Raw genomic sequence first — 19333 nt, forward strand, 5'->3', positions numbered from 1 at the left:
ATTTCCATGAGTTACAGTGTGCTATGCTCATGTCCACCAGAGCCCATGTGGTCTGTACATTAGAAGGGGATCAATATATTTATATTTCAGTGTGAAACTTCTGATCATCCTGTATGGCCCTCATTTTTAGGCAACGTTTGTCACTTTGTCAGAGGAGCTATTCTGGGGGCTCCTACTCTATGAAATTCTATGCTTCCAACACAGATAGTGCTGTAGATGTGGCATACACTTCCCTATCCCCATCCCTACCTAGGTGACTTACTGTTCTGAGCTTTCCATAAACTTGCCAATATTAGGTATACTATCATCTGTATCATGTGGCATGCCAACATGGCTCAGATCTTGCCATATTACCTCTGCAAGATGTTTTTTATTTTGAAACTTTTTGCTTTGCTCTTATTCCCATCCATTTATTTTACTTCAGGACGTCTTATTTTGCGATGCCAAATCAGTTCTTATCAAAAAACCATTCTCTTACAACTTTTTTTTGCATCTATCTCCTACTTACTAGTTCATTTCATTGCTTTCTTTAGTTTACTAAAAATATTTTACATAAAAATCTAGTCATGAAACATAATAATGTAACAAAATGTACTAATTTGTTTAAAAGAGATGAATATAAATTGTATTTTTGACATAAAGAAACAAATTTATAAATGACTACATAATAAAATAGTATAAGCAAAGAAGCAGAAGATCCCAAATCTTTATATATTAACTCTATAATTACAGTTATTTTTAGGATACAAAAGATATCTAGTTTCCCAGAGAACAGGGAGATATTAAATGAATACTTTTCTCACAGTGGACCAGAGAAGATACAGTCCAGTGATGTAGACTGGACAGGAAACTCACTGTTGAGTCTAGTGATGGCAGGGATACCAAGAATGCTTTTATCCATATTGTCCCCTTATATCTAATTTTATTGTCAAGTCAAAAGCTAATTCAGAGGCTGTTCATCACATATTCTTAAGTTACTCCTTTGAGCTATTTCCCTCTGAAGCATTTATCTAATTATTCTTTATCAATAAAAAATTGGGAGTCAGATATAGGGGTAAGAACCTGAATGATCAGAGAAGTGATGGGTAAGCCACCAGTGACCTCCTTTCTCTTCCGTTCCTCAATACAAAAAGGCTGAGATCTTGTCTCAGCCCTGCCTTACTACTTTCTGTCTTCTATCTGTCCTCAGTCCTCCAAGACTGCTATGGTTAATTTTGGTCAGCTAGTGGCTAGCTCTGCCCTCTGACTCAAAGCAAACTTTATTGTTAGAATGTAATCAAAACATCACACAACATACCTCTAAGAAAATAGTCTCACTTTAGTAGCTTCCAGAAGATGGCAGAAGTAAACAAGACCTAGAAAGGAACTGGTGTGTGGTGGGGTATATGACATCTTTGTCTTCATTATTAATGTCAAAGGTCACAACATACACTGTCAAACTATTGGTTTTGCTTGCTCCTGTCTGCACACAGCCTCCTTATACAAAACAACTAAATGGTATTACTTTGGCCAGGATATGGAGGACTGTTTTCTCCACAAAGCTACATTGTTCATCGTTACTCTCCTTCCAGGTAACTCTGACCCTTTTGTGCTTCTGAGGGCAGACTCACCACTTAAGCATCATGACAGAAGTGATAGGAAGGACAAACTGAAAAAGTTGAGCAAGGTTGTAGATATATAGTGTTTAAAGATTTTCTGTTCCATGTTTTATTTATGAATGCTTCTTCAGTTCAATCCACACAAAAATTAATTGTTGATTGAATACAAAGTCTAGAGAAATGTGGCCATGGTCATGTTTATTTGTTCAATGAAGGGTCCAACAAGGGGCCAAGCTCCCTCAAGACAAATGAGAGTTACTATATTTGGTGAGAGGAATGAACAAATAGGAAGTAACCATTGTATTAAAATTGATTGTTTTAGTATCTAATAGCCCAGGCTAGTTTGCTAGCTCCTTGAGAACAGGAACCTTATCTTCTAGTTTTCTGTATTCCCAGTGTTTAATCCAGTGCCTGGACAATTGAGGTGCTCATTCATTCAAGATATATCTCTTTCTAAGTGTTATGGTAGAGGGAATCACAGCATCCATAACATGCAGTCCAGTCTGTGGGGTGGGAATGGAATCATCAAATATATTCTCATAATCAGTATACCTAATCTATGTCCCTGGATCATAGGTGACATCTCAATTACACAGGCTATTAAATAGTTTTAGAGACTGGAGAGATAGCTTAATCAATAAAGTGAGCACAGGGACCTGAATTTGATCCCTAGGACACATATTGACAAATCCAAACATATTGGCATGTGTTTGTAGCCCCAGAGCTGGAGGGATAGAAACAGGTGGATCACTAAGGCTCACTGGACATCCATTCTAGCTGGCTTGGTGAGCTCAAGGCCAGTGAGAGACCTTTTCTAAAAAAAAAACGTAAACAGCACACGAGGAATGTGGAATGAGAATATCCAAGGTTGTTCTTTGACCTGTCCATCCACATAAATGCATATACCTGCCCACTTCATGCATGCACCTTTACCTGAATATACCCACACATACACATGTATCTTCACACATGAACACACATGTATGCACTATACACACAGAGAGAGAAGTATACAATCAATTAACATCTGAATACATTCCTGTTCCAAAGCTCATGGGATTTCATAGTTCAGCCAAGTGGCCATTTCTTAGGTACCTGTTATGTGCTATGTGCTGGGATAATAGAAATTAACCATAGTTTTCACCTTCAAGGAGCTCCCAGGCTGGTAATGGAGCATACAAATAATTATAGCACTAAAAATATATAAACACATGTGGTCACAGAGAAGGGACATTTCCTTCAGCTGCTGGGTCAGCTATGGGCAGTTTGCATGGCTTTAAATGTTAGGTTTGTCCTTTAGCAAGATATAAGCAATGAGGGGTCATTTGGCCCAGAGTGGAAGGAAAGGATTCCAATACTGAAATGCCTTGGGGAGGATGGTGGGGAAGTTGAGTGTAGATCACAGTGTTGGCAGATTGCAGATCCTCATTTGTAATGTTAGTGCTGCTGCTTCACTTTGCATTGTTTCTCAAGTCTAAGCTATCTTTTGGTGGCACAGGAATTCAGTTTCTGGGCTGCTTACTCATTTCTAACTCTTTACCTATCTTTGATCAGGAAGTTTCTTATATTTGTATTCTCCTTGGTTCTTTAGCCAGAGAAGCTTTATTTGGGTCATCCTATCACCTTCTTACTCATCAGTGTCCTCTCTGGCAGTGCTCCTGATGATGGATCAAATTGTTTATGATGGAGAACAGAAAAGCATCTAAAATGCAGAATATTCTAATTATTCTCCAATCCATAGGAAACTCTGAAACCCTTTCCACACCTCAAAAATCTTAAGACTCATTTCATCTTCCCAAATACGGAAAAGCGAGCAGTAAGTTTCACATGCACCTAGAACCATGCAGAGGCCCCAAAAGAGAGCATGGGATATAAAGTGTTCATTGAGATGACTGAGTTGTTGAAAAATGGTCTGAGTAATTGAAAAATTAGAGTTGTTGGTGCCTTCCCTTTCAATTTGTATTGGCCTGCCACCTCATTGGTTGTGGCTCACCAGGAGTCTCCTGAGGGCACCCTTGACTTCCTTGTTCCTCAAGCTATAGATCATAGGGTAGAGCATTGGGGTTACATTGGTATAGATTAAGGATACAATTTTGTCCTGTTCTGGGGTGTAGCAGGACTTGGGACGAATATAGATGAATATTGCACAGCCATAGTGCATAATAGAGACCAGCAGGTGGCCAGCACAGGTGGAGAAAGCTTTGCTCCTGCCTTCTGCTGAATGAATTCTGAGGATGGCAGCAATAATGAATCCATAGGAAAACAGGATCAACAAGAAGGGTATCAACAGAATCAACATGCAGACCAGAAACACTGCAATCTCATTGGCCCGTGTGTCAGAGCAGGCTAAGAATAGAACAGCAGGAATGTCACAAAAGAAATGGTTGATGACATGTGACTGACAGAAGGGCAGGAGGAATATCAGCGTGGTAAGGGTAAGTGAAAGTGTAAAACCACTGATGCATGCCAGAGCCAACATCTGCAGACAGAGTGCCCTGGTGATAATGAGTGTGTAACGCAGGGGGTTGCAGATGGCCACAAAACGGTCATAGGCCATTGCAGCAAGGAGGAAACACTCTGCTCCACCCAGGGCAATGAAGAGGTGCATTTGTAGAGCACATCCAAGGATTGGCATTCGCTGTATTTTGGACATGAAATTGGCCAGCATGTTAGGGACAATAACTAATATGTAGCAAATTTCAATGGCAGATAGGTTCCTAAGGAAGAAATACATGGGTGTCTGAAGGCAGGTATCAATGAGGGTGATGAGAACAATAGTTGTATGGCCTGCTAGGGTGATGAGATGCATAATTAGAAAGAGTCCAAAAAAGAGAATCTGTAGTTCAGCCAGGTCCCCAAAGCCTAAGATAATAAATTCAGAGCTTAAGGTGTGGTTTTTCTTCAATGGTTCCATGTTTTATTCTCCTTTGCAGATCTACTGGGCTGGAAAGGAGATTCTTCTAGCAATTCTCTAAGCTGTGAGAAATCCTAATGCCGTTTTCACAGATGGGGATCTAGTCTGCTCTTCCAGGTAAAACCCTTGACCTCATTCTACCAGCTTTTAAAATTCTTCCCTTTGTTGGTACAGAATGAAAGGCTACTTGTGTGAGAGTACTTTAATTCATCTAAATATAAAGTTGTTTTTTCTAGCCCTTAAGGCAATGCTTCCAACAGAGATGCTATACATTTTGAACAGTTTTCTGAGATAAGAGTAGAGGCTGAGATGGGTATATTAAGTAAGGTTTACATGGAGACTTAGCCTGTAAGGTTATTGGTTGGAAGTGATGTACAGAATTCCTGTAGGAAGGAAGGTGCAATTAGTTAACCTTATATATTTTCAAATTTGTACATTAGCTACAATATTATCTCCTTACCACCACCTCCAAACTCCCAGGATTTCTGCATTCAATGGGATATGAACAGGAAGTCAGAGAGGAACGCCACATACCATGCAGTAGCTGCTTTCTTCCCTGTGTCTTAGCTCTTTGTGAACAGTCTCATTTTTGTGTCGCCTCCTAAATGTCTCCTCTAACCTCTTGGTTGAATTAGTCCCTTCTCCATGCTCCCACAGCCTTCCAGGCTCCCATAACCACTGCTTCCTATAACTCTTTGATTATTTCTCTGTCTACCTTACCCTCTTATTGGTTCCAGAATGGCAAGAATGGTGTTTCATTCTGCTTCTCAAGCAATGGCTGTTACATATTAGGAGCATTAATAATTACATAAGTGTAGTGGGTAGCTGTTCCAGCTTTGACCTGGAAGTACTACCCCCATTGAGGGTTCCGGTAACTGTCATGCCTATGAGGTGGGGCTGAGAGGGAGCCCTTAAGATCCAGATGTGCTAGCTTTCTTGGTTCCTGGATCCTGGATGCTGGAGGTAGATAGAGCAGAGTTCTCCAGAGAACACTGCTGGACTGCACTACACCTTTCCCGGACCCTGTAACCTATCCCTTCACTTGTAAGTTATCCCACAAAATAAACCTCTCTTTTAACTATATAGTGTTGCCTTAATACTTCCACCAATAGTGTGAGTCTGTTCACTTGTTGAGTTTCTGAATGAATGTCAGTTTCTCATTTCTTCATGATCCACAGTTGACACCAGGTCTGGCCTAGAGAAGAACAGGTAGCAAAAGGCTAGAATAGGTTATAGGGTAGGAGCAGGGGATAAATAGGACAGAACTGGAACAGACTTAGGGGCAATGGATGGTTAAATTAGAAATGACTTTTCTGATTCTAGAGACACTTACTTTTTCCTTGCCTTGGTCCAAAATAGAAACAGAAAGTTTTATTGTCAGTTTCTGCTTTCGTCCTATGCTCCCTTCCATCACAAGATGAGAAATGGGGAAGTTTTCCAGGGGTTCTAGGTATTCAGAAAAATCAAGAATTGGTAAGAGGTGCTGGAGAGATGGCCCAGAGATTAAGAACACTTGTTGCTCTTGCAGAGAACCTAGGCTTAGTTCCTAGCACCCTAGGATGGCTCAAAACCATCCCTATCTCCAGTCCCAGGGGATATAGCATCCTCTTTTGGCATCTGTGGGTACCAGGCACACACACAGTAAACATACATACATGTAGACAAAACACCCATACACATAAAGCAAAATAAATAAATCTAATTTTTTAAGCATTAAGGACTTTGTGGGAGTGGGATTGCTACCAAAAGAGCTCATTTTGGGGGGATGTGACATTTCTACTAGGACCATTGAGGCTCAAAGTGGTACTAGCAAAATCAGAAAGCTGATTTTGATTACGGCTTTCTTTGGCAAAGATGGTGGTTGTACTTGTAGTTTCCATATTGAGTAGTATTTTGATACACTTTTACCTAACAGGTGCACGTGACAGATCAACATGCCAACTTTTCAATTTAAAATAGAGTACTACAAAGCCTTTTTCCCCGAATGACCCATCCTTTGAGCCTGCTCCTATCACTGGCCCTGCTCCAGATATTACAATAAGCCCTTACTCAAATTTCTGTGTTCTATTGGAACCCATCCTAGCACAAGCTTCCTTTTTCAGCCATCTCCTCCACCTATAGTAACAAAAACTCTGATGAAAAGATTGGCAGAGGCCAAGGTGAACAGCCTCTTTCCCCAACAGGAACCCAAATAGCTTGAGCTTAACCCCTTTCTATGACTCAGCCCAGCCTCTCAAGGTACCTTCTTCATGCTCAGTCTCCCCCACAGTCTCTTCATTATCCCTTAATAACACTGTGATTAAGAGTGTGCTTCTGTGTATCTGTCTTTTTCTGGATGCATACCCTTAACTTTAGCTTTGCCACACCCAGTCTTTTCTACTTTTTGCTCCCATATCAGTGCTATGGAGATATGAGAATTTATTTCTTTCATTAGGCTCTAAACCTTGAAAATACAAAAATTCTGAAAATAGAAATCACATATGATCAAAATATTTAACAGTAAGAAGGACCGGTTAATGTAAAAATTTTCTGCTCCTTCCATTCTTCTCTCTTATTCTCCAAGAAAACTATTTCCTTCTGTTTTGTCTTGTGCCTATAAACACCCATTTTGCAGGGCATGGTGGCATGCATCTGTAAACAGAACTTGGGAAGCTTAGGCAAGATGATCAGGAGTTCAAAGCCAGCCTGAGCTATATAGTGATTTCCAGGCCAGATTGGGATACATGAGACTCTGTATACACACATAAACACACACACACACACACACACACACACACACAAACACAGACATACATCTATACAAACACAGACATACACAGTTGTATGTCCTGATAGACATATGCACTGCCATACATACACTCATGTGTATAGATACACACACACACACACACACACGCACACACACACACACACACACAAACACAGACATACATCTATACAAACACAGACATACACAGTTGTATGTCCTGATAGACATATGCACTGCCATACATACACTCATGTGTATAGATACACACACACACACACACACACACACACACACACATGAGCAGTAACCACTAACACATTAAAATATTAAATGAGATTATGGTATACAAACTGATGATTATTATAATAATATGACCATTAATGATATATCTGAGAGGTTTTTAGTCAGCACAGATTAGTTACTTCATTTTTTCTAGCTGTTGCATTGCATAATTTGAGTTCACTGTAAGTTAATTTATTTTAATTTATTAAAATTTCATATCAGTAACACATAATATAATGAGTAAAGAAAAACATAATCAAAATAAATTAAGGTCTAATCAGTCTCATTATTTGACATTTAAGTGGCTTTCCTTTTTTATTATATTTGGTGCTACAAAGCACATTCCAGGACACAGAGCAGTTGCCAGACTATGAAAACTTCCAGTGTGTCTTCCTTTAATCTTTCCTCACATTCTTGATCACCCCTAGAAAAGAGGCCTAGGTTACCTGGTAGTGCCAAATCTGTGCCTGAGGGGGAACATGGCAACCTGCCTTATCAGGTATCTTCCTGTTACCATCTTCTGTTGTGGAACCTGAAAAGAACAAAGAAGCCATGTTCAGAGAGCACTAGAGCAAACAAATGGCTCTTACCTAGAAGTACAGCTTTCCAGAGCCCAGACAGTGGTTTTCTAGACTGTTAGTCTGGAACATGGAAAACAGTCCTTAGAAACATTGCTGATGGCTCTAGGAAGAGTGTGTCATCTTAGGAAGAGAATGTCTTTATAATAGTTGCCATGGCTTGTTACTTGCTTTACGTAGCAATGAAGGCAGAACTCATAAAGTCCTAGGAGAGGTCAGGAAGGAAGCGTTCTGGGATCCACTCACCAAGGGGACTGCTTTTCCCAGGTCACACAGCTAGCTGAGGCCAGGCCCAAACTTCAGTGACTATTGTTTGATTTACAAACTTTAGATATACTATAGATTTTGGCAATGTTGTCCATAAGTCAGATCTGCTGAAACTTCAGTCCCTGTTGTACAATCACCATAGTGTGAACAGGGTAGATTTGAAAGTAAGGCAAAAAACGTAAAATTCAGCTCAGGCCAAAAGTGGGCAACAAAATCTAAGATTGATATCTTGATAAGTATTTCCTTCCACTCCGCTGAGTTTCACAGCTCTATATAATGGATAGTAAGGACAAAGGGCTCTTCAGATGTCCATTTTTTTTCTTTTTTTATATAACATTTTTTTTCCATTTATAAACATACAAACTGCAGTTTTCCTTCCCTCTTCTCCTCCTGGTCCCCCTGCACCCCCCAACTGCTTCCCATCTACCTCCTCCCCTTCCACTCCTCCTCTATCTCTGCTCAGAAAGGGGAAGGCCTCCCATGGGCTTGAACAAAGCCTGGCACATCAAGTTGAGGCAGGACCAAGCTCCTCCCACTTGTGTCAAGGCTGGGCAAGGTAATCCAGCATGGGGAACAGGTTCCCAAAAGCCAGCTAAGCGCCAGGGACAGGTCCTGTTCTCATTGCTGGGAGCCTTACAAACAGACCAAGCTACAAAACTGTCACACCCATGCAGAGGGCCTAGGTCAGTCCCATGCAGACTTCCTAAGTGTTGGTCCAGAATCAATGAGCTCCCACCAGCTCAGGTCCACTATCTCTGTGGGGTCCCCCCCCATCGTGGCCCCATGGCTCATACAATCCCTCTTCCCTTTCTTCAGTAAGATTCCCAGAGATCAGCCCAGTGCTTGGTTGTGGATCTGCTATGGGTTATCTTTCTGTACACTGTGAATATATGTTGTTGCCATTGGTTAATAAATAAGTTTCTTTGGCCTATGGCAAAGCAGCTTAGAGACAGGCAGGAAATCCAAGCAGAGATACGGGAAAGATACAGGTAGGAAGAGAGATGCCATCCTGTTGCCCAAGGAGCAACAAGATACCAGCAGACTGGTAATGCCACAGTCACATGGCAATATATAGATTAATAGAAATGGGTGGAGTTAAGATATAAGAGCTAGCTTACAAGAAGCCTGACCCATAAGCCATACAGTTTATAAGTAATATAAACCTCTATGTGTTTATTTGGGACTGATTGGCTGCAGGACATGGGTGGAAGAAATTTATTTTGACCACAGGTCCTGGCAAGACCAGAGAAACTTCCAGCTACATGGATCTCTATATCTGCTTCCTTCAGTTACTGGATAGAATATCTCTGATGACAATCAGGGTAGTCACCAATCTGATTACAATACATTGCCACTTCAGACACCCTCTCTACTATTGCTAGGAGTCTTAGCTGGGGTTATATTTGTGGATTCCTGGAGGTTTCCCTGGTGCCAGGTTTCTCCCTAACCCCAAAATGCCCCCCATCGAGACGTCTTCTTTGTTACTCTCCCACTCTGTGTCTTGTCCCCAATCTGCCTCCTGTACCCCACCCACCCAACCTGCTCCCTGAAGTTCCCATCCCTCCACCCTCCCTCCACCCTAGTTTACCAAGGAGATCTCTTCTATTTCCCATTCCCAGGGAAATCTGCGCATCCCTCTTTGGGCCCTCCTTGTTACCTAGCCTCTCTGGGGCTGTGGATTGTAGGTTGGTTATCCTATACTTTACTCCTAATATCCACTTATGAGTGAGTATATATCATGTTTGTCTTTCTGGGTCTGGATTACCTCAATCACAATGATTTTTTTTCTAGTTCCATCCATTTGCCTAAAAATTTCATAAGGTTATTAATTTTTTTAACAGCTGAGTAATACTCCATTATGCAAATGTACTACATTTCCCTTATTAATTCTGTGGTTGAGGGGCATCTAGGTTGTTTCCAGGTTCTGGCTATTATGAATAATGCTGCTATGAACATAGTTGAGCAAGTGTCCTTGCAGTATGATTGAGCATTCTTGTAGTATATGCCCAAGATTGGTATAGCTGGGTCTTGAGGTAGATTGGTTTTCAATTTTCTGAGAAACCACAATATTGATTTCCAAAGTGGCTGTACAAGCTTGCATTCCCACCAGCAGTGGAGGACAGTTCCCCTTGCTCCACATCCTCTCCAACATAAGCTGTCATCAGTGCTTTTGATCTTAGCCATTCTGACAGATGGTATCTAGCAAAACTGGATGTCTACAGGTAGAAGAATGCAAATCAATTCATATCTATTACCATGTACAAAACTCAAGTTCAAATGAATCAAAGACCTCAACATAAATCCAGTCACACTGAACCTCATAGAAGAGAGAGTGGGAAGTAGCCTTGAATGCATTGGCACAGGAGACCACTTCCTAAATATAACACCAGCAGCACAGACACTGTGAGCAACAATTAATAAATGGGACCTCCTGAAACTGAGAAGATTCTGTAAGGCAAAGGACACTGTCATTAAGATTAAATGGAAGCCCACAGAATGGGAAAAGAACTTTACCAACCCCACATCTGACAGAGGATTGCTCTCCAAAATATATAAAGAATTCAAGAAACTAGACATCAAAATATCAAATAATCCAATTAAAAATGGGGCACAGATCTAAACAGAAAATTCTCAACAGAAGAATCTCAAATGGCAAAAAGACATTTAAGGAAGTGTTCAACATCCTTAGCCATCAGGGAAATGCAAATCAAAATGACTCTGAGATACCATCTTAAACCTGCCAGAATGGCTAAGATCAAAAACACTGATGACAGCTTATATTAAAGAAAATATGGAACATGGGGAACACTCCTCTACTGTTGGTGGGAATGCAAACTTGTACAGCCACTCTGGAAATCAGTATGGAAGTATCTCAGTAAATTGGGAATCAGTCTTCCTCAAGATCCAGCAATACCACTCTTGGGCATATACCCAAAAGATGCTCAACCACACCACAAGAACATTTTCTCAACTATATTCATAGAAGCATTATTAGTAATAGCCAGAACCTGGAAACAACCTAGATGCCCCTCAGCCAAAGAATGCATAAAGAAAATGTGGTAAATTTACACAATAGAGTATTACCCAGTGGTAAAAAAACAATTACATCATGAAATTTGTAGGCAAATAGATGGAACTAGAAAAAATCTTCCTGAATGAGGTAACCCAGACACAGAAAGACAAACATGGTATATACTCACTCATAAGTGAATATTAGATGCAAAGCAAAGGATAACCAGGCTATATTCCACACCCTCAGAGAAGCTTGGTAAAGAGGAGGACCTGTGGTGATATTGTGTCCCCTAAAATAGTGTAGACCCTAATAAACTTATCTGGGGTCAGAGACCTGAACAGCTACTAGATATAGAGGCCAGAAAATGGTGGCACACACACCTTTAATCTTAGCATTCTGAAGGCAGAGATCCGTCTGGATCTCTGTGAGTTCAAAGACACACTGGAAATACCCAGGCACGGTGACTCATGCCTTTAATCCCAGGAAGTGATGGAAGGAAGCAGAAAGGTAGATAAGGCGTGAGGACCAGGAACTAGAGCTGGTTAAGCTTTTAGGCTTTTAACAGCAGATCAGCTGAGATCCATTTGGATGAGGACCCAGAGGCTTCCAGTCTGAGGAAACAGGATCAGCTGAGGAATTGTCAAGGTGATGTGGCTGTGATTTGCTTTGCTTCTCTGATCTTTCAGTGTTCACCCCAATACCTGGCTCCAGTTTGTTTTTATTAATAAGACCTTTTAAGATTTGTGCTACAAAGACTCTAAGAGGGACACATATGGATCACCCCAGAAAGTGCAAAGGTTTAAGATCTCCTGGGTAAACTGGGAGGTAAAAGGGGAGGGAATGGGTGGTAGGAACATGAATGTTCAAGATGGCTGAGTTGGGGGAGGGATGGAGAGGGAGAGCAATGAAAAAGATATCTTGACATAGTGAATCATTAAAGAGTTAGGGAGAAATCCACAGGAACCCACAAAGATGTCCCCAGTTAAGACTCCTAGCAGTGGTGGAGTGGGTGTCTGAACTAGCCTTTCCCTATACTCAGATTGGTAACTACCTTAATTGTCATCATAGAACCTACATCCAGTGACTGATGGAAGCAGATGCAGAGACCAATAGCCAAGCACTTGGCCTAACTCCTGGAGTTTAGTTGAAGAGAGGGAGGAGGAATTATAAGGAGCAAGGGGGTTAAGATCATCATGGGATAAACCACAGAGATAGCTGACCCAAGCTAGTGGGAGCTCATGGTCTCTGGACTGACAGCTGGAGAGCCTGCACAGGACTGAACTAGGCCTTCTGAATGTGGGTGAAAGTTGCATGGCTTGATGTGTTTGTAGATCCCCTGGCAATGGGACCAGAACTTATCCTGTGTACATGAGCTGGCTTTTTAGAGCCCATTCTCCATCCTGTGATGCCTTAGTTAGCTATGATATGGGGGGAGGGGCTTGGTCCTGCCCCAACTTGGTATGGCAGCCTGTGTTGACTAACCAAGTGAGGCCTTACTCCCAATGAGGAGGGGATTGGGGTGGGGTGGGTCAGGGGAGGTGAGGGGGAGCAGTAGAAGGGGAAGGGGGGGAACTGGGGTTGGTATGTAAAATGAAAAAAAATTAAATAAAAATAAATTTTTAAAAATTTGAAAATGAGCCGGGTGGTGGTGGTGCATGCCTTTAATCCCAGCACTCGGGAGGCAGAGCCAGGCGGATCTCTGTGAGTTCGAGGCCAGCCTGGGCTAACAAGTGAGTTCCAGGAAAGGCACAAAGCTACACAGGGAAACCCTGTCTCGAAAAACCAAAACAAACAAACAAACAAAAAACAAAAACAAAACAAAAACAAAAACAAAAAACCCCAAAAATTAGAAAATAAGTTTATTTTGCTTACACTTCCATATCACTGTTCATCATCAAAGGAAATCAGGACAGGAACTCAAAACCTGTCCTGTCATGGAGGCAAGAGCTGATGCAGAGGCCATGGAGGGTAGCTTCTTACTGGCTTGCTCAGCTTGCTTTCTTATAGAACCCAGCACCAGCTGGCACCACCCACCATGGGCTGGACTCTCTCCCATCAATCACTAATTAAGAAGAAGCCTTACAGCCAGATATTATGAAGGCATTTTCTCAATTAAGGTTCCCTCCTTTCATATACCTCTAGTTTGTGTGTTAAGTTGACATAAGGTTAGGCAGCACAGATTCCAAATGTAGAAATCTCATGTACTGGGCTGTGACATTGCTGTATGAACTTGTAATTTTTTGGCTCAGAGAGTCCTTCTCTTTACCTCACCATGGAGCACATTTACTACCATAGCTGCCCAAAGAGGCTACCCACAACTTCAGTATTATAGCTGGCATACACTTCTAAATGTTTCTCCTAAGGTTCTTTTTGCCAAGATCTTTATGTACCATTTAAATCTTGCTCTGCCTTATAAGGCCAACAGAGTTAACTGCTAAGCCAACTCTTCCTCCCCTTAACTTAATTGGAAAGTCATTATTTTGTTCCAGTGCCACACTTTGAGTCATAAGGCTAGGAAGTATTTCTTCTTAAGGTGTGAGTCTGGCTTGATATTTACCAGATATTGTTGATCAGTTGCACCAAGACAACTGGACTTTCATATTACCTAGCCTGGTTTCACTGTAGCCCTGAATTGTAGGCAATGAAGTTTACATGATGGGAGGGAGACAAGTAACTTTAATTCAAATTATTTTCTTTCCACACCCCAAGTCTCTGAAGTTTTTAGCAAGCTTGTGTCTAGAGAGATATCTCTTGTGCCTGTCCCAGGTGGACCTCAGAATCTTGGGACCAACTCATTGGGAAATATGAAATATTAATAGTTATGGAAAGAGTGAAATTTGGCCAGTGCCCTTGGGGAAGAAGAAATCCTCATCTGTATTTCCATGTTCATTTTCTACTACACTGCCTGCATAGACAACAATTATCTTCCAGGATAACTGGAAGTCCATACTTTAGGTAAGCAAAGACTTCATAGCTGTCTGAAACACTGTTGAATTTGGGAAAACATGCTATGATTTGACAAGGAAAAGGTTACACACAGTTCTGTGTGAGGTTGGAAATGACAAGAAATGACCACCTTCCAAAATGACTGGTGTATTCTAGACTGAAGACTATGGCAGCAATGTTTTTATCAGGAGCTCACCATGGAACATTCCTGCCAGTGATCTTTGACATGGTGAATGGTCTTAGTACTATTTAAAATCAGCTGTGCACACTGCTAATGGTAAACAAGTACTTTCTGAGGAATACTAATACAGGGGTAGTCTTAAATTGTGAGTATTTGTAGTAAGCAAGAAATTATGTCTTTGCCACTAAACAAATTCAAATATAAGCTTTCAATGCCTGTGTGTGAATAGTTTTCCAAAATTCTTTAGAAGGGAGATAAATAAAGATATTGAGGTCTACTATTCTAGTGGCAGATGCTTTGGCAGGTGATATGAAGCACTGCAAATGGTTATTATAATTACTTCCTGGAATGTGTTATAGGAAATTCACCTTCTCTACATCCACTGTGCACCCCTGTTTTGTTCAGACCATTTTCTAAGTTCTGGGGAAAGATGGACACTTTTTCCAGGCTCTATCACTACTTAAAGCATCCAAGTCATAAGGTGGGAAAACAGTTGGAGAAATGTGAGGAGTCATATGACAGAGATTTGACTCATCAGTCACGAGGCAGCAAGGAGGACCTCTTTCCTTAACAAAAGCTGTTCAAAGACTTTGGGGCACTGACAATGTAAGGGGTCAGGATCGTTTCTCTGGGACTGAGGTGAGTACTTTTCTCACTCATTCTTATCTTGAAAGTCCACAATTATTGGGCATATGAAAAGCTGTCTATGTCTGTTTAGTCTGTCATTGCTGCTTCAGGATAAAAGCTGAAAATGATCAAAATCTCAGATCTCATCATTTTAATGCAATGGAGATCAATCTATGTTTTGTCAACTAGAAAGAATATTTGGTCGGTTTGCCCAGCCTGTCAGCACCATCCACTTTCCCACATATAGGTACCCTGAAGGTAGCAGATGCATCCAGCATGTCAGGCCTTCAATTTAGGGTCCTGTTTAGGGTCCTTCCCCTAAATAGCCTTACCCACCAATCTTCCATTTTTCTTTTGTCTCTTCTCTATCCTGTGCTGCCATAGCATCATCTTTTGGTGCTTGAGTGATTGGATCAGTTGGTTTCCATCTGTGCTTAGGCCTCATTTAGCTTAGAATGGAAACTCATGGGAAGCTTGTTGTCTGGAAGGCTCAATGGATCATCTAGTATTTCTTCCTTAAACACTTGTCTTCACACAAGTCCGAGAATCTTGATCATTTTTACTAAAGGATTGTCTTTTTGTTTTTCTATCAATGATAGGAGTGTGATACTGAAACTTTTGTCAGTTTAGGGGCTTAAAACTTTGGAGATGAACTTATGCCAAGGGTTCCTATGCTTTAACCAACATGACATTATAATAAATGCATCCCCTGTTGACAAAGAGCTGACTCTTTTGTTTTCTGTTCACTCCTGTAGCTGTGGATAAAAGAAATGAATTACCAGGAAATCGGAAACCATACCAAAGTGACTGAATTCATTCTTGTGGGACTGTCTAGGCATCCCACATCTCAGAGTGTTGTTTTCTGGACTTTGATGTTTCTCTACATAGCCACTTTGGCAGGAAACAGTTTGATTATTTTCCTAGTAGGAGGCAACTCTCAACTGCACACTCCAATGTATTTTTTTCTTGGTAACTTGTCTTTACTGGATCTTCTGTTTTCCACCAGTGCTGTACCCCTGATTATGGTGAATTCACTGTACAACTTTTCCACTATCTCCTACAGCTCCTGTTTCACCCAGCTAGCTATCAGGGCCTTCTTGGCACTAACTGAATGTTTTCTGCTTGCCATTATGGCTTATGACAGACTTGTGGCTATTTCAAATCCACTCAGGTATAACTTGGTCATGTCTTCTCGAGTATGCATTTTCATGGCTTTGGTTGCCTGGATGGCAGCCCTCCTTCTCACTGTTCTGCCCATTCTACTCTTTCCAATCAGTTTCTGTGGGCATAATGCAGTCAATCATTTCTCTTGTGAGGTTCAAGCCATCTTCAAATTGCTCTGTTCTAATACCATTTCTTTAGAAATTATGATGATGGCATGTGCTGTCATTTCAATGCCAGTACCTTTAATTTTTATTCTTATCTCTTATCTTTGTATTCTCAAGGCTGTTTTAAGAATTCACCCAACTGAGGCCAGGCTTAAAGCCTTTTCTACATGTGGCTCTCACTTGATTGTGGTTACTATATACTTTGGAACACTTATATATATTTATGTGAGACCACAGAGCAAAACATCCCACAATGGGGACAAAATTGTCTCAATATTTTATGCAGCAGTGACCCCGATGCTAAATCCACTCATCTATACCCTAAGAAATAAGGATGTAAAAGCTGCTCTCAGGAGAATAACTTGTAGGGTCAAGTCCTAATGCCTCAAGCACACAACAACAAGCTGGATTGGCTTTAGTTTTCCTGGTAACATCACATCTGTGATTGTCACTTCAGAAATGGGAATAGACTTGCAAAGCTTTCGAATAATTTAAGTCACACAATAATAGGAATTTTATGACAGAAATATAAAACTGCTTTATGCCTCATGCATCTTAAGCAAAATTAAAATGCAAACTCCACATGAGGAGCAAAGTTTGCAAGTTCATGACAGAAAATGACCAATGGTCTTTATAGATAAACCTCATGAAATTAAGACAGATGCTAAATATTTTAGTTGGAAAAATGGTCAAAAGGTTCAAACACTCAATTCTGTAAAGAAGAAATAAGCATTTGCAGTTTATCAATAATAGATGATACTTTTTGCTTATATTAACAAAATGAAAACATTTAGTATTGATGAGGGTTTAAGGAAATGCCATTCAAGGTGGAATACAAACTTGAACAGCCTTTAGGGGGACAATTTCAGTAACAAGGAAAACCATTTAGGTGACCTATTTGTTTGGGATATGGCCCGCACATGGCAATTGTCTTTTTAAATGGCTGCTTAGAGAGCACTGTGGCATATTTGCAAGCCTGGTAGTTCTATAATATCCAACCTGGAACAAGCTGTCACTCACCATGCCCCTTGATCCTTATCGACCTGGGAAAAGCTTGAGACAAAGGGTTGTTTCTCAAAAAAGTTAATTCTAGCACCTCTGCTCCTTTAGTAAGAAAGGTGCAGAGAGGTGATTTATCCTAATGGAATTTCTCTGTTCCTTTATAATGGAAGGTATCATGAAGCTTTTTCATAACTGTGAACTTTAGTCATCAATTCCAGGAAAATAGGGAATAACTATGTTATCTTACATCATCATGCTACTTAGATGAATCTACACCACAGAAGTACTTATCTATGTATGTGACATGTATGTGCAAAATGCTTGTCAAAGCACTCTTTAGACTTGTGAAAGTTTTGGAATAAAGGCCCTAAGTGCCCTTTAGAGTAATGTATAAGTAAATTACAGTACATCTATTCTACAGAACATCACATAGCTAAAATGGCCATACTTACATGAGTCTCTTATTCTGGGGCAAGAAGGTAACCTGGATATTGAAGATATTCTTTTATAATTATGGTAGAAGTGTGAATGAGATAATTGTGATGCTTCTTAGAGCTGGTGATGAAATTAGCATGCTGTTACTTTGCCCATATTGCATTAGGTTGTGGTAGTCATATGATTAAGTCAATGTCAGTGTGATAAGAAAGTGTATATTTTGTCAATAGAGGGGAAATTTTCAACATCATAGGACTGAGGACATAGACAAAAGGAAGGATTAAGAATTAAGAAAAATATTATAGTATACCACAAACTACTTTACAAGCGTTTTTAAGAATATGTAATGTACTATACTCACATTACATTGGTAGTCCAGAATTAAACTTCCTATGGTGTGAACCTCTGGTTGTTTACTCAACCCATGAACTAGAATGCAGAAAACAGTCAGGTTGCATTGAATAGGTGTGGTTGAAGGTCTAGGGGTGTGGTAAACATGTTCTCAGTTCAAAAATTGTGTTTTAAGGAGTACAGAGCAATGTAGTGAAAGAATAAAAGTAACAAATATTATGATAAGAATACAATTGTCTTTTAAAGATAGAGTCTCACTGTGTAGCCCTGGCTGTCCTGGAACTCACTATGTAGACCAGAGTGGCCATGAACTCACAGAGATCTATTTGCCTCTACCTCCTGAGTTCTGGGATTGAAGGTGTGTGCCACCATACTCTGCTTTGAGTGACAGCTATCAATGTCTACACAATCATATTGAAAGTTTCTCACTTGTTGAAGAATATTTTTAAATATTCTCATTTATTTGTTTTCCCTTTCATTAATAACTGCTCCTTGTATTTCTTATGCTTTCTTTAGGTTTATTCTACACATATTCTATTAATTTCTCAAGTCAAACATGCTGTATTTTCAGTAAAATATTTTTAGATCTCTGAAATATTTTCATTATGAAAACAATAGTTTTATAGAAGAGTTGCAAAGACAGTACCAAAAATTTTTGTACACCTTTCAAACAGCTTTCACTAAAGTTAATGTCTGCCAAAGACAAGGCACACTCAAAGGCAAGAAGTTAATATTGAGTCAATATAATTAGCTAAGCTGTGTATTTTATCAGATATTTCCCACGTTTCCAAAATGTCTCTTTCCATCCCAGAATCTAATCTTGGGTCTGTCTTCTCTGAGCTGTGATAGTTTCTTATTCTTTCTTTGTCTTTCATGACCTTGCCCTTTTTTATGGTGCTAGTAGTTGAACCAAGGACCTCACAAGTGCTGGATATGTGCTCTATCACTGAGCCATATTCCTACCCACCCTGAAACTTTTGAAGAGCTCTAGGGAGGCGTTTGTAAAATATGCCCTGATTTGGGTTTGTCCTGTGTTTTTCACATGATTAGAGCTGGGTTCTG

General features: G+C 40.4%; 2 protein-coding genes across 2 annotated transcripts; one reads left to right on the forward strand and one right to left on the reverse strand.

Moving 5' to 3' along the window:
• Positions 1 to 3573: 3573 nt before the first annotated feature.
• LOC118573835 (olfactory receptor 10Q1-like) lies at positions 3574 to 4512 on the reverse strand. Its single transcript, XM_036174257.1, has one exon. The coding sequence runs from the start codon at positions 4510 to 4512 to the stop codon at positions 3574 to 3576; it is 939 nt and encodes a 312-aa protein (XP_036030150.1).
• A 10446-nt stretch (positions 4513 to 14958) lies between these two features.
• On the forward strand, positions 14959 to 16864 carry LOC118574641 (olfactory receptor 13H1-like). Its single transcript, XM_036175579.1, has 2 exons — positions 14959 to 15009; positions 15911 to 16864. Exons 1-2 carry the CDS (start codon positions 14959 to 14961, stop codon positions 16862 to 16864), a joined length of 1005 nt encoding a protein of 334 aa, XP_036031472.1.
• The last annotated feature ends 2469 nt before the right edge of the window (positions 16865 to 19333 follow it).

This window comes from Onychomys torridus, chromosome X (assembly GCF_903995425.1).
Source record: "Onychomys torridus chromosome X, mOncTor1.1, whole genome shotgun sequence".
Lineage (NCBI taxonomy): Eukaryota > Metazoa > Chordata > Mammalia > Rodentia > Cricetidae > Onychomys > Onychomys torridus.